The 16,003-nt window shown below is 44.9% G+C and overlaps 1 protein-coding gene across 2 annotated transcripts in view; it reads right to left on the reverse strand.

Annotated features, from left to right (window-relative positions):
- Positions 1-16,003, reverse strand: part of CLPB (caseinolytic mitochondrial matrix peptidase chaperone subunit B) — a 149,111-nt gene that overhangs the window by 76,009 nt on the left and 57,099 nt on the right. Inside the window, exons 4-5 of one of the 2 annotated variants that reach the window (XM_033204500.1) lie at positions 12,559-12,662; positions 4,935-5,024 (exon numbers count right to left, since the gene is read on the reverse strand). In XM_033204500.1, coding sequence (XP_033060391.1) covers positions 4,935-5,024; positions 12,559-12,662 — 194 coding nt within the window. The remainder of the gene's footprint in view (positions 1-4,934; positions 5,025-12,558; positions 12,663-16,003) is intronic. The other variant, XM_033204501.1, reaches the window with a different exon arrangement.

A 16,003-nucleotide genomic window follows, 5' to 3' on the forward strand; every position in this document is an offset into this window, starting at 1 on the left:
ACAAAAAATATATGGAAGAAGATGAGCATATTGCCTGGCATGTAGTAAGGACTCAATAAATGGTAATAAATTTATTATTGTATCCTTTCCTCTTCCTGATGTCATTCCAATACTGCCCAGAATCACCTCTAACACTAACACTGTAGAATATGTCAGGCTCATTCCATACTAGTGCGGCCCATTTCATTCTAGTGGAGAGTCACAGGTGAGTCCTGAAGGCTAACATCCCACAACTAAGAGTCTTCCTCCAATACTCAGATAAGTAAATATACAACAGAACAGTAAGAAAATAATGGTTCCATTTATTGAACACTCACTATGTGCCCAGGTACTGTGCCAGGAACTTTACGACTATTCTCACAAGAACCCTACTAGGCTGTTACATTATTATTCCCATACAATAAATGAAGAAACTGACACTTAGAGAAGTTATGTATCTTATAAAGTCACACTGGCAGTCACTGACTGAGCTGGAAAGTTCAACTCCAAGGCTTTTAACTCTTTTTCTCTAAGTGATTACATGGCTTTATTATGCTTTCTCTTACTTATGTACATTTTACTCACACTTTACAATTCAAGCATCTTGATTTTCACTGATCTCCCTTTCCTCTATGCCTTCTGTTTACATCAAATTAGTCAACATTTCCTTTTACATAGTCTTGTGTGTTCTCAGATTGTTTCATGTGTATTCTGTTAAGCATGGCAGGTTGCTTAACAAACACTTCTTTAGTAAACAGATGTTAAGCTTGTCTCCCCAGGCAGGAAACAGGTTCTTGATGGACACACACTGTGTCTTCAACATGTCTTTATCCTTTATATAGAGAAGGCACTCATGGTCACCTAGGCTGGCGGATGGCTGGAGGACCATCCCCTACTTGAAAATGATTCTCACAGACATCATGGTTTCTGCCCATGGACTGGAAGTTTTCTCCTTAGGAATAGGACCTCACCTCATTGTCACCCCATTCTAGTGTAGCATCGGGGCTCAGAATAGAGTTGATGAATTAAAGACTGTGTCAACAATACTTATTCCACTGGAGACACCTCAAGGGCAGCCTTCCCACAGCAACCCCAAGCCCATTTTCTCTCACCTCCATGAAAGGGAAGGGGTAGACCAGGAAGGATGGCAAGGAACTTGAAGAAGACAGGCTATTGTCCCTGCCTGTGGCCATGACAGTCAGTGCAGCATCCTCTCTGGCTCAGGACCCTTCTTTTTAGTGCAGACCCAGGGAGTGCTTTCCAGAGCCCACATCCCACCTTCACATCACCAAATTCATAAGGTGGGGCAAACTTAAGAATCTGTTACTCGGTTATCTACAGACCCATCAAAACTCTGTTTTAACCTCCTCTACTTCCTACCTCTCCTAACTCTCAGAGTAGTGACATACTCACAAGTATCTAGATTCCCTTAGATTTGTCCTATAAGTACCCTGAGGTCACCCTCTTCACCCTCCTCTCCCACCCCCATCCTATCCAAAGCAGCATTCTTCGAGCTCCAGGGATTCTCTGGGGCAAGGCTGGCAACAAGAAGAAGGTGGCGGCCCTTTGCCTCTCGGCAGATATCCTACTCGGTTGGTCAAACTTGGTTCCTCTGTGTTCCCCATCTCTACACCTGCTTGCCTCTCCTCTGCCTTTTCTTCAAGATGTTAAAAACTCGCAATAAAAAACAAATACAAAATGCTGTAATTAATAGCCAATTCCAAGCCAACCCAGCATCTCTACTAATAAACCTCAATACTTGCAAAAAGAACAATAAATTCTGCCCCTCTCTGGTTCTGAGGTGGTCTCTTTTATATAGTCTGTGTGTGTATGTATGTGGCTAAGTGTGTCTACATATATATATATTTTCCTTTATTTCCCATCCAGGGAGGGGCAGAATAATGAACTGCGTGCGTCAGGGAAGATGAATCTGAGATACTAGGGAGCAGTGCAGTAAAAAGATTAAAGTGTTATTATTGTTGGGTTTTTTTCCCCCATGGTCCATTGTGACAGCTCGACCGTCATCTGTAAAAAATGTCTCAGCGAGAGATAATCATCGGAAACTCAATAAAGCGTCAGGGGGAGCCTCAGCCCCTATCAATCACTAGGTGCCTGGAAAATTTCAGCTCTCTGTCTCCCTTCCTGCTATCCATATAAATGTCTCTAATATATTTTGTGTGGTGTGTGGGACCCATCCCTGATTTGGAACTTTTGATGAAAAAATATTTATACACAAAATATGTAAATCAGTTAAAAATCATAAGACTAGTTCTTTGCCACCCAATCCTATTTTTTCTTATTTTTACAAATGCATCGAATTTGTTCTGTTTAATAAAACATGTCAACTAGTCTATCTCTCTCTCCTAGGACACAGATAGATATACACACACACACACAGAGTTTGGAGGGCTAAAAGGATAGAAATAATCAACCTAACTGGCTGACTCATTTAATCATGCAGTTGGCCAAAATGTATCCTGGTAACTCTATGGTGGCCAGAACCAGAACTATGGAGAAACGACATGTAGAAACATTGGCCCTGGAGTGTGACAAGGCTCTGAGTGAGCCTGGACAAGGATGAGGAAGGGGCTGTGACATTATTAAAAATAATAAATTGCCCACACAGCTTTTGGCCTGGCAGATTCCCAAGCCTTTGGACAAGCCAGAGATCTGAGCTGACTAAGCTGGGGGCACATGCAGGCTGATATGGTTGTTGGGTCTTATAGAAGAGCAGGAGATAGTTCTGCTGGCATTTGACATCCTCACTCTGCCTCAGTTTCCTTTATTATAGGGTTACTACCTATATTATAGGGTTACTGTGAATACAAAGTAAGTATCAATCAATATTATCTGCTACCCTTGCAGCTATCATCATCGTCATCTCATTATCACCTCCCTGTTTCTCTATCCTGAAAGGCATCAATTCCTGCAGTGCCCTCTCCTTTAGGACCTTCAAGGCTCTTCTCTGTCTAAAGGATAAAGTCCAAGAGTCTTGATCTGGCCCTACTCTACTAATGTTGCATCTTTATTGCTCATTACTCTCTAAGATGAATCTTCTGCTGCGTGCATGCTTCACCGTAACATGTTCACCTACCAGCATGAAACATAATTTTTCTGTTTCTCATATCTGAGTGGTTTTTTTGTTTTTTGAGACAGGGTTTTGCTCTATCACCCAGGCTGGAGTGCAGTGGCGTGACCATGGCTTACTACAGCCTTGACTTCCTGGGCTCAGGCAATCCTCCTGTCTCAGTAGCTGGGACCAATCCTCCTGAGTAGCTGGGACCACAGGCACATACCTGGCTAATTAAAAAAGAAAATTGGGCAGGGCATGGTGACTCATTACCCTGACACTTTGGGAGGCCGAGGCAGGCAGATCGCCTGAGCTCAGGAGTTCAAGACCAGCCTGGGCAACATGGTGAAACCCCATGTCTACTAAAATACAAAAAAGTTGCTGGGCATGGTGGCACACGCCTGTAATCCCAACTACTCAGGAGGTTGAGGCATGGGAACTGCTTGTACCCAGGAGGCGGAGGTTGCAGTGAGCTGACATCATGCCACTGTACTCCAGCCTGGGGGGCACAGCAAGACTCTGTCTCAAAAATAAAATAAAATAAAATAAAAGTTGTGTAGAGACGAGGCCTCACAATGTTGCCCAGGCTGGTCTTGAACTCCTGGGTTCGAGCAATCCTTCTGCTTCAGCCTCCCAAAGTCTTGGGATTTATAGGCATGAGCCACCACATTCGACTACTCTGTATGTTTTGAATATAGCACACCCCTTCTCTACTCACATTCAATTGCACCCACCTGTCAACCCTCCATACAGCTGTCCAAAACCTTCCGATACTTTGAGGCTCAAATGTCATTTTATTTCCTTGACTTCTTCAGCCAGAGATTCTCTTCTCTAAGCTCTGACGGTCCTTGCTATCTGTACCTCTGACTGGACCCTTTGTCAAATATTGTCTTGGTAATATCTTTTTATTATTACTAATTACTGTTCTTGCAAGCACCTTATATTTGCATAATGCCTTGTATTTTCTCAAGCGCTTTCATATATCCTCCAATTTGGGCCTTACAATAAGCCTATGGTGTAGGAAATATTATTCTCTATAGATGAGAAAATCAAGCTCAGAGAGCAAAACAGAATTGCCAAGGTCACACAATTAGGTAATGGCTAAGCCATTCCTTGGACTCTAAATACTATTTGGCTCTTTGAGGGTAATAGTTTGCTACCAGAGAAAAGTGTTTGGAAGGCTGTGTCAAAGACTGACATTCCGTTAAGAGTATAATGAGGAGGAGGATGTAGAAACAGAGGTTTACATTCACAGAATTTCTTCTATGTTCTAGGGTTTAGGTTAGGGGTAAATGTACCATACTACCTCTAAGTCTCCCAATAACCTTTCTTTTACAAATAAGGAGACAGTGCCTCTGGCAGGTATAGAAAATCGCTCCAGGTGTCAGAGTTATTAAGTGTTCTGCACACATATAATACCATAGCTTAAACACACAGCCTCTCTAGGAGTGAAGCTTCAAGTGGCAAAATAAGATCTCTAGTAGGGAGGTGAAGGCCCAGACGAGTTTTTTAAGCAGTTCAAGCACAAGACCACAACTAATACCTGTAGTCTAGATCATGTTTTCCAAAGGGTAGGAGCCTATTAGAAATGCAAAACCTCACGTCCCACCCCAGACATACTCAATCAGAATCTGAGGGCAGAGGGTCCAGGAACCTGTGTTAACAAGCACTCTAGGGGATTCTTATTTCCTTGTGAGCCTTATTATTCTCAGCTGAGTTTTTGCTCTCCAAGGGCATGCATTCTCTCTGCTATGCTTGGGTTAGGCTGGGCACACAGTGGGTGCTGGGTAGTTAACTTATACTGAGTAAAAAAGATAGTCAGATGAGACCATCCTTGGCATGTACTGGGGAGGGGGAGAAATATTACACAGAGCAGTTCCATTACCGCCAGCAGGGAGTCCTAGCCATCTCCTGAACTCCAGGGCACTTGTCCACTGGTTTGTGATGTGCCGGCTTGCACCGTCCTGTCGCCCATCTGAAGACACAGAGATGGGGAGGTCAGCTGGAGCAGGCCAGGCCCTGCAGACCCTGGAGCTGTGGGAAGGGGGCACTCAGGCTGGTGGGGTTGGTCCAGGTCCTCTACCCCCAGAAGGGCCCTATGCCAACCCAGCTTCTGCCCCACTCATCTTTATTCAGCTGCCACTTGGATCTGAGAAGAGAAGCTGATTTATAGCCCGCTCTGGCTGCATTTCTGCCGTGTTTTATTGTTTTAATTGTACATATGAGAGGCACTCAAAATGCTTGCTTGCATTTCTGACAGCCCCAGACACTCAATGTTTATAACAGTTACTTATAAGCAGCCAGCAGCATCCCGGGCTGGGCGACTTGTTTACTGTTACCACTAATTTATTACCTCCTCCATCTGAGGATTAGGGCCCCCACCCATCAGCCAGCCACAAGTGGAGCACTCCTGGAGTGGGTATGGGTAGGGCTCAAGGCACTGAAAGGAATGTGGTCGAGATCAGGGAATAGGTTGGCAGAGGAACAGCTAGGATCCTCATACTTCTCTCCACATTTATTCCATCTCACAGACATTCTAAGCTGTGCCTTCTGCTTTTTTCTTTTTCCCCGTCATTTTCATCCTCCAAAGCCCAATTCAAATCCCACTTCTTTTAAGAATATTACGTTGGGTGCAGTGGCTTACGCCTGTAATCCCAGCACTTTGGGAGGCTGAGGCAGGTGGATCACCTGAGGTCTGGAGTAAGAATCCAGCCTGGCCAACATGGTGAAACTCCATCTCTACTAAAAATACTAGTAAAATAAAAATAAAAATAAAAATTAGCCGGGCGTGGTGGTGGTACCTATAATCCCAGCTACTTGGGAGGCTGAGGCAGGAGAATTGTTTGAACCCAGGAGGCAGAGGTTACAATGAGCCAAGATCGTGCCATTGCACTCCAGTCTGGGCAATAAGAGCGAAACTCTGTCTCAAAAACAAAAAAACAAAACAAAACAAAAGAACATTACTTGCTCTGATAGTGAGCCTAGAGCTTCAAGAACATTAGAAATCACACGGCGGCACTGGAGGCCAGATAATCCAATGACCCATGGCAAGAATCCCCTTTACAGAATCCATGATGGGCAGACATCTCAGCTGTTAGTATCCCTTGAGTGGTAAGTTGCTCAATACCTCCCAGGCAGGCTTCCTGCTTTACACTTTGCTAAAACCCACCTCCATAGAGAAATTCTGCATTAAATGTCACTGTGCTTTAAATATATATATGATTATCTCTAATCATCCTAACAGCCCTATAAGATGGGTATTGTTATTCCTACGTTACAGATGAGAAAACTGAAATTCAGAGACTTTAAGTCACTTACTCAAGATCACACATCTAGTCAGTAACAGAGCTTAGATGAATCATTCAGATATCTGGTACTGAAGCCCAAACTTTCTCTAGGACACCAATGTGCCTCTGAAGATGCCACTCTGAGGGCTGGAGAGAAAGGAAAGAATAACCAGGCCAACAAGATTTCCATACCAAGCACCCTTTTACCTGAACCAGTAAGACTGCCCTCTACCCAGAAACACCAACGCTGACAAAAGTGGACCCAGCTGAGTAGGCTTCTTGCTAAAGAACAATGCTCACATGACACAGGAGAAGAGTGAAACTAGGAATGGCATAACCAATGACAAAGTCTCAGCAAGGATGGCAAAGAACTTTCTTTCCTCCCTAGGCTGTGTCTGTTCTCAGCAGGTAAAACGGACACAAAGCATCTTTGATACCTTTTAGTTTTCTTGCCTGGATCCTCTTTCCTGCTCACACCTTAAATGCTGGTATCCTGAGTAAAGGACTTGTTCTCCTACCACCCCCTCACTTTAAATACTTTCATTGGGCAATTTTGGTCACATCCATTGTTTTAACTCCCAAGCAAATGGAAAATACTCCTAAATCCCTATCTCCTGCCAAACTACTCCTTTGAGCTCTCCAGACCCACATATCTAACTATTCACTCAAACTAGAAACTGAGGTGTCACCATGCATACCACCTTTTCCATCAATTCTCACAATCCACTGAGTACTCAATCTTCTAATATTCTGCTAACATCTATTTACTGTATTCCCAAAGATCACCTTTAGGAATCTCCAGATATTTTAAATGTATTTTTGGAGGACAGGAGCATAGCTTCTTATCAGATTCCCAAAGGAGTCCATTATCCCTAAAAAGTCAAGAACCATTGATAATCTTTCCCCTCCAATTCCTCCTCCACCCTGTCAGAATGGTCCATCTAAAATGCAACTGTGAATTCGACATTGTCCTGCTTAAAATCCTTTAACGGCCTTCAGAATAGAGAATGAGCTCCCTAGAACTGCCTTACAAGGTCCTTCCCATGTGTAACCTTCTTCACTCTCTGGCCTTATTTCTTGTTGTTCTCAATCCTGCAGCAGATGATTCCACCTGCTGTCATTCCCTAACCCCCACCCAACGCCTCTGCATACACTGTTCCCTCTGTCTGGAAGGTCCATCCCTCTTAGCGTTCCTGGCAATCTCCAACTCATCCTTAAGACCCAATTCAAGGTCACTTACCCTGTGACACTTCCCAGACACCAGTCTGCTCACTTCTCAGGTGGAGCTCACCACTACTTACATCAGTGCTGCCTACATATTTGTGCAGCTACCACTGCATTTATCACTCTGCATTGTGATTTCTTGTTTACAGGCTTGTCTCTGTAAATGACTCGGAGCACTGTTGAGGGGTTAGACTATGTATAATCATTTATATAATCCCAGCAACTGGCAGAGTGCCTGACATTCAGTAAGAACACGCTGAATTATACATAAATGAAACTAATAAGCAATTACAACTGTAGAGCACTTTACAATCCATACATCACATATTTTATCTCTTGATATTCACAACAATACTAACATGGAAGAAAAGGAATGTATCATTGGAGGTTAGAGAGGTCTTTCCAAAGCCACAAACTATACCTTTCTTCAGTACTAACTGCAGGCCAAGGGCCACAGAAATATCCATTAGAAATTTAGTGAACTTCTTGGACTTAGCACTGACTCCATAGTCTACTATAATAGTGAAGGACTGTCCAACTTTCATGAGCTTGTGACCTTCCTGTGAATTTGCCTAGACACACTCGAGGGAAAGGGAATTACAGCTCTTGTTCTACTCTACCTTCTTTACCCATCCCTACAAGTCAGGTAATTTTTCATAAAAAAGTCAATCCAATACAAAAATAAGAGAACTACAGGATTCTTTTGTTTGTATTTCATCCATGAGAATGAGTCAGAGCTGGGTATGGTGTCTTGCATGCAATTGGCAGTCAATATATATTGGCTGAATGGCTAAAAAAATGAGGTTTCCTTAAACAGAAAAAAGGAAGACATGGTTAAGAAGAAGCTAAAGGCTGAGGCTGATGAGAGAGAAGAGCCCTGAGATGATTCTAAAGGACTATCACCTATCCAGGTCCAAGTCAGAACGTTCAGTGCACCAAGTTGGACAGCAGAGCACATCTAAACCGATACACCCAGGAAAATAAAGTCAGCTGCCAGAAAACTGTGGCAGACAAAAGTAACCTAGAATTAAAAAAAAAAAAAAAAAAAAGGTGGAGAGGTAGATCTTGCAAGCCACAGTGAGTTTATCAATGATTCCTGACAAACTTCTAGGATGTTATTATTTTTTTTTTTAACAGTTGGTTGTTTTTGTTTTTGTTTTGAGACAGGGTCTTGCTCTGTCACCCAGGCTGGAGTGCAGTGGCGTGATCTCAGCTCACTACAATCTCTGATTCCTGGGTTCAAGTGATTCTTGTGCCTCAGCCTCCTGAGTAGCTGGGACTACAGGCATGCACCACCACACCTGGCTAAGTTTTGTATTTTTAGTAGAAATGGGGTTTTCCCATGTTGGCCAGGCTGGTCTCGAACTCCTAGCCTCATGTGATCTGCTTGCCTCGGCCTCCCAAAGTGCTGGGACTACAAGCGTGAACCACGGTGCCCAGCATTTTGTAACAGTTCTTAAACGCTTGGGTAATTACTGGGTACCAGTATGGGTTCCCTAAGAACAATAAATCAACATGCCAGAATAACCTGATTTCCTTTTCTGGAAAGGGTTATTAGACAAGAAAATAAGACAAATGCTAGAAACATTTTAATTTTAGCAAGAAATCTGGGGAAAAAGCTCTTAAAATTTTGTGAACAAAGCAGAGGAACGGAGGATGGAAAAGAATGAAAGTTGATAGAAATACACCTGAGAATGCTGATAATGCATAAAAATTATCTTGACCATGTGCTCTAGAATTCTGTATTTAATAAAGTCCTTATAAACATTTTAATCCAAGTAAGAGCATGATGGCAGGGGATCTTGTCTGTCTAACTCATCAGTGCTTAAAACACTACCGGGTACACAGGAATGTGATCAATAAATACTTTTGAATAAATAAGTGAATCCACAGAAAGCCTACTACTAAATTTGCAGATCATATGAAATAAGAAGAGATGGTTAATATTTTAATTTGTTATTTCATAAGGGGACATGATAGCCTTTTCAAATATTTTTGTTGTCTATCTCTCCCCATCTACCTACCTACCCAGAATGTAGGCTGTCTGGCATAAGAGTTAAAAATAATCCAGAGGTTGACCAGGAAAAAGAAAAGAAAAGAAAAGAAGAAAGAAAAAAAAAACTAAGAAAAATAAATTATGTAATCTTGAACTAGGAATGCAAAAAAAAAATCATGTAGAGCAGGGTTGGCAAACTACAGCCTCTGGGCCAAATCCAGCAGGCTGTGTGTTTTTGTAAATAACATTTTCTTGAAACATAGCCACATCAATTTGTTTATTGTTTATGGCTGCTTTTGTATCACAATGGTCAAGGTAGGTAGTCACAACTGAGATCAACTGGCCTACAAAGCTTAAATGTTTACTATCTGGCTCTTTCTAGAAAGTTTGCTGACTACTGATCTAGAACGTTGAATGTGAGTATCACCCTGGAGGTTACCATTAAAACACAAAGCTACAAAACATGAATGTGGCCGGGCGCGGTGGCTCATGCCTGTAATCCCAGCACTTTGGGAGGCCGAGGCGAGCAGATCACAAGGCCAGGAGATCGAGACCATTCTGGCTAACACAGTGAAACCCCGTCTCTACTAAAAATACAAAAAATTAGCCAGGCGTGGTGGTGGGCACCTGTAGTCCCAGGTACTGGGTAGGCTGAGGCAGGAGAATGGTGTGAACCCAGGAGGTGGAGCTTGCAGTGAGCCAAGATGGTGCCACTGCACTCCAGCCTGGGCGACAGAGCGAGACTCCGTCTCAAAAAAGCAAAACAAAACAAAACAAAACAAAACATGAATGTACGTCGTGGAGACCAGTGTGACAGCAGAAGTTGGACTAGATAGATGGCTTCATAGCTTTGAGATTCTGTGAAATAAAAAAACGTTTAATGAGCCCTGCTAGAATCCTGACAGCAGATGAGAAGGCACTCGAAAGAATCCCCTCCTGTCTACCTGGCCCTGCCCTCTCAACAAATGCTCCATGTTGCTTTTTAGTGAGAGCACCTGTATTAGTTCATTTTCACACTGCTGATAAAGACATACCTGAAACTGGGAACAAAAAGAGGTTTAATTGGACTTACAGTCCTACATGGCCAGGGAGGCCTCAGAATCACGGCAGAAGGTAAAAGACACTTCTTACAGGGCAGCGGCAGGAGAAAAATGAGGATGAAGCAAAAGGGGAAACCCCTAACAAACCCATCAGCTCTCAAGAGACTTATTCACTATCACAAGAATAGCATGGGAAAGACTGGCCCCCATATTTCAATTACCTCCCACTAGGTCCCTCCCACAACACATGGGAATTCTGGGAGATACAATTCAAGTTGAGATGTGAATAGAGACAAAGCCAAACCATATCAGCACCTAAACTGAAGACAGAGCTGAGCACTGCAATGCTGTGCCTGAATGAGAAGAGGATAGCCCATAAGCTGAGTCCCCACATATCAGGCTGCAAATAGAGGGCAAGGTGGTACTCATGAAATTCTCTGTTTAAAACCTAAACACAATTCCTCCAGCTCAGTGGGGAATCCAAGGACACAAAGATTGTGGCCTGCACATGAGGAGGAAAGAAAGGACATATGGGTAGATGAGAGTTCAAATAACCATACAAAAGGCCAAGATCTAGAGAACATTCAAAAGAGCAGCTGAGGGCAGGTTGCAACTATTGTCAAGGACAGGGAAGCCTTTGTGGAGGATCTAGCCTTAGCAATGGAACCTTAAGAGAAGGACTAGGTTTAGAGAGGTGAAAGGGAAGGAAGAGGGTAACTTCACACTTTACCTGGGCAACAATGCCTTCATGCTCTTGGATACTCCTCTCATGCCACTGATTTGAGAAAACTTCTTCCTGGGGCAGCAACAACACCGCTACTCTGAGTTACCACATACCACGTCAGTCTCGCAGCCTTACAGCTCTGAAGGCTGAGCACACTGCTCGCCTTGGCTGAACTTCCCCCTAGGTCAATGTTCTGGCTCTCGGGTAGTCAGAGAGGCTGTCTGTCCTCCTGGCATCACTGCTAACACTAAAGCAGCCACTGCTCAGCCACCCTGTTGCTGGCAATCTCAGAGGGATCTCAGCCTCTGTGAATGATTCAGGACAAGGGGAAAGCAGTGGGGACAGTCTGGATAAACAAAAGCTCAAATGTAAAATACTCATTTCTGACTGCAGCCAAAGCAACCAGCTTTTTTTTCAACCCCACTTTGGATGAAGCACTCACCAGACACAACATAGACTGACTTGCTGAGGCACCCTCCAACAGACACATGATCAAGCCCTAGTGCAAACCCAAACACCCACCTTGCACATTCAGTCTCCAAGACTCACCCCACAGCCTCTTCATTCTGAAGTTCTAACCACCACCAACACAACATCCCAGACATCCCAGAGAAGGCACTGATGATGACCTCATTTTATAAGGGTAGACATCAGGGCACAGAGAAGGCCCCACTATTTGTCCTAGATCATAGAGCACGCTAAGGAGACAGTCCCAGAGACAGGATTGTATTTTACATTTATGAGGGGGGAAAGCAGTATTCATAGTAGTATTATTTAGGGACTTATGAGGCTGAGGAATCCAGTAAGGCTGTTGTCTAGTTCTGGGGCAGGAATGGGGCAAGGTAAGTCTGCAGGAAAAAGGAGAGGAACAAATCCACATTCCACGCAGTTGCCTTAATTATTTTACTGAAAGGTGCTCCGTTGTCCACTCATCTGCAGCTCTACAGGCTGAAGCACTTTCAGGAAAACATCAGTTGAAATGTACTTCCTACCCCCAATTAGGTCATGAAATCAGGCCTCTATTTCTTTCCCCAAGACTTCTTCTGAAGTGACATAAAGTTAAAGCCAAGGGACTGTGAAAAGCAGCTGTTCCAAGCCCTTTGAGTTCATGAGTCCACAGAGGTAAAGAACATGCAGGCTTTCACTCTGAGTTGCTGGTACAGCTGACACCACAGAGCAAGACTGCATGAAAGACACAAGAGGAGAGCTCTCAGAGAAGTAGGACAGCCCACACTTACCTTCCAAAGAATGGATTCCCTGTTCCTTGGCGGTCTTGTAAACACTGCTGAAATCATCTCCAAGGTTTGGATCAGCCCCGGCAGCAAGCAGGACCTGGACCACACTAGAAGAAAACACAAAGACAGAAGTGTCAAAAGCAAGAAAGGCCCAGGAGGTACAGACCCAGATCTGGAAGCATGTTTGGGGACTCATGTGAGTGATACAATGGAAAAAAACCCATGAACTCTGGGATTATAAAAGACAAGGATAGGAAAGGCAGGAATAGGAAATTTTAGCTGGATGCAGTGACTGAACTGTAATCCCAGCACTTTGGGAGGCCAAGACGGGAGGATTACTTGAGTCCAGGAGTTCAAGACCAGTTTGGGCAACATAGTGAAACTCATTTAAAAAAAAAAAAAAAAAAGGCAGCAGCCTCTGAAACTTACCAGCTGAGAAGCTTGGGACAAGTTTCTTAACACCTTTCTAAGGCCCAGTTTCCACAATTATAAAATACAAACTGTTTATCCAACAATTACTTATCAAATGCCTACCATGTTCTAGTCCCTGTTCTAGCTGCTGAGGTCTGTGACCTCAAGGAGCTAGGGCCAGTCTGCTGAGAAAACCAATAATTAAGTATAAAGTTACAGCTCAAAGTGTGATGAAGGTTACTACAGGAGAAACGTGCAGCAGAACAAGAAACAGGATCAAGAAAACCCTTACGGCATCAGCAAGATGGCAGAACAGGACTCCCCAGCACTTGCTCCCCAGCAGAAATATCAATTTGAACTATTATCTACATGCAAAAATACCTTCACAAGAGCTAAGTAAACCAAATGAGAGATTACAGCACCTGGGCGTAGCACAGGGGTAAAGAAAAGATTACCTACAGAGAGTAGGAAGACAGTTTCCCCTTACCCATATCACCCCTCCCCCAACTCCAGGCGGTACACATGGAGAGAGTTACATTCATGGGGGCAGGAGAGGGAAGTGAGGGCTCGACTTTGCCTTGGACCCTGAATCCAGGCCCACCCCAGTAAAACTCAGTGCCTGGAAGGCTCCCAAACTCCTGGTTGATACCCTCAGACTAAGCCTCTAGGCCTCCCTGGTGCCAGGCCATACCCCACAGCCCCAGGCTCCAGATCTGCCTCCTAGCCAAACCGATCTTAGCAGCCCCAGACTCTGGCCCTAGTGCCAGGCCAGCCCCAGCAGTCATGGGCTCTGGGCCCACCCTAACACGAGCCCAGCCCCTACAGTCTCAGGCTTCAGGCCCGCCTTGCAGATTCAATCTCTAGGCCCATCCTAGAGCCAGGGTAGCCTTGGTGGCCCAGGGCTCTAGACTTCCCCCAGAACTGGCTGGGGCATGAATCTAGGCTTCAGGTCTGCCCTAGCACCAGGTTGGCCTGACAGCCTTAGTTATCAGGCCTATACCAGCAGACCCAGCCTCCAGGTCCACCCCCGGCTCCAGCCCAGCCCACAGCCAAGTTAGTCCACACAGCCCAGAGCTTTAGGCCTGCCCTAGCACCACGTCAGTACCCCTGGCCTCAGGCACTGGGCCAACACCTGCAGACACAGGCTCTAGGCCTGCTCGGTTTCACACCAGTCCCTGTGGCCCCACATTCCAGGCCGGCTCTAGCAGCCCCCAGGCCCATCCCATTAGACCCAGTACTGAGCTGGCTCCCACAAATCCAGACTCCAGGATAGCCCCTGTGGACCCAGGTCACAGGCTAGCCCTCACAGACCTACACCCTCTGGGGCAGTACCTGTATATCCAGGCTCTAGACCATCACCCACAGACCCAGGCTCCGTGCCTGCCCAGGAACAGGCCAGCCCAGGCTCCAGGCCAGTCCCCATGCCACAGACTTCAGTGAACCCAAAGTCTAGGCCTGCTCCAGCAGATCTGAGATCCAGACCCACTCCGATAGATGCCAGTAACAGCCTGGCCCCCATGGACTGAGACTCCAGGACCATCCCTATATACCCACATTCCAGGCCAGCCCTTGTGGACCCAGGGCCCAGGCCAATTCCCATAAACTAAGGCTCCAGGTCTGCTCCAGTACCAGATCAACCCCCGTGGACTCAGGCTCCAGGCCCATCCACTTGGACGCAGGTGCCAGGTCAATCCCAATGACTAACCATTACCTGCAGATTCAGGCTCAAGGCCTATCCCATCACAAGGTCAGTCCCTGTGCACTTAGGCTTCAGGCTGGCCCCCACAGATACAGGCTCTAGGCCTACCCCTGTGGTCCCAATCAACAGGTCCACTCCAATGGCACCAGGCTCCAAGCTCAACCCTAAGGACCAAGGCACCGGGCCAACTCACCTGCTGACCTAGGCACCAGGCCAGCCTGCCTGAGGACTCTAGCACCAAGCTCATTCATGAACCACACAAGACAGCCTGTCCCGAATCTCTGGACAGGCTGAATCTCTTTCCCAGGCAAAGCCAATCTGCAAAGACTAGGGTAAGTCCCTACTTTTTCACATGTTCAGACACCAAAGCATGGCCACAAGAATCAAGAACAATCAGGGAAACTTGATCCCACCCAAAGAACAAAATGAAGGATCAGTAACCAACCCTAAAGAAATGGATATTCATGACCTGCCTCACAAATAATTCAAAATAATTGTTTTAAGAAAGTTTAGCAAACATTAAGAAAATATAGAGAAACAATTTAACAAAATCAGGAGAACAATAAATATTCCAAACAAATTTAAGAGATTGAAATTATGTTTTTAAAAAACATCAAAAGAAATCCTGGAGCTGAAAAATATAATGAATCAAATGAAACTGCAATATAGAGCATGAACAGCAGAACTGATCAAGCAGAAGACAGAATATGTGAACTCAAAAATGAGCTATTTGAAAATAGGAAGACGAGGCCGGGCACAGTGGCTCAAGCCTGTAATCCCAGCACTTTGGGAGGCCGAGGCGGGTGGATCACGAGGTCAGGAGATCAAGACCATCCTGGTTAACACGGTGAAACCCCGTCTCTACTAAAAATACAAAAAACTAGCCGGGCTTGGTGGCGGGCGCCTGTAGTCCCAGCTACTCGGAGGCTGAGGCAGGAGAATGGCGTGAACCCGGGAGGCAGAGCTTGCAGTGAGCCGAGATCACGCCACTGCACTCCAGCCTGGGCGACACAGCAAGACTCCGTCTCAAGAAAACAAACAAAAAAAAGAAAATAGGAAGACGAATGGCTTCCAATAAGATTCAGTCTAAATAAGACTACACCAAGACATATTATAATCAAACTATCCCAAAAATTAAAGACAAAGAAGGATTCTGAAAGCAGTGAGAGCAAAAAAGCAAGTAATACATAAGGGACTTCCAATAAGGATGACAGTGGATTTCACATTATAAACCTTATGGGCCAGGAGAGAACAGGATGATAGATTCTGTTCATGAAATGAAAAAAAACCCTGTCAACTAAGAAGACTATAACCAGCAAAACTATTCTTCAGAAATCA

This window comes from Trachypithecus francoisi, unplaced genomic scaffold (assembly GCF_009764315.1).
Source record: "Trachypithecus francoisi isolate TF-2019V2 unplaced genomic scaffold, Tfra_2.0 Lachesis_group8, whole genome shotgun sequence".
Lineage (NCBI taxonomy): Eukaryota > Metazoa > Chordata > Mammalia > Primates > Cercopithecidae > Trachypithecus > Trachypithecus francoisi.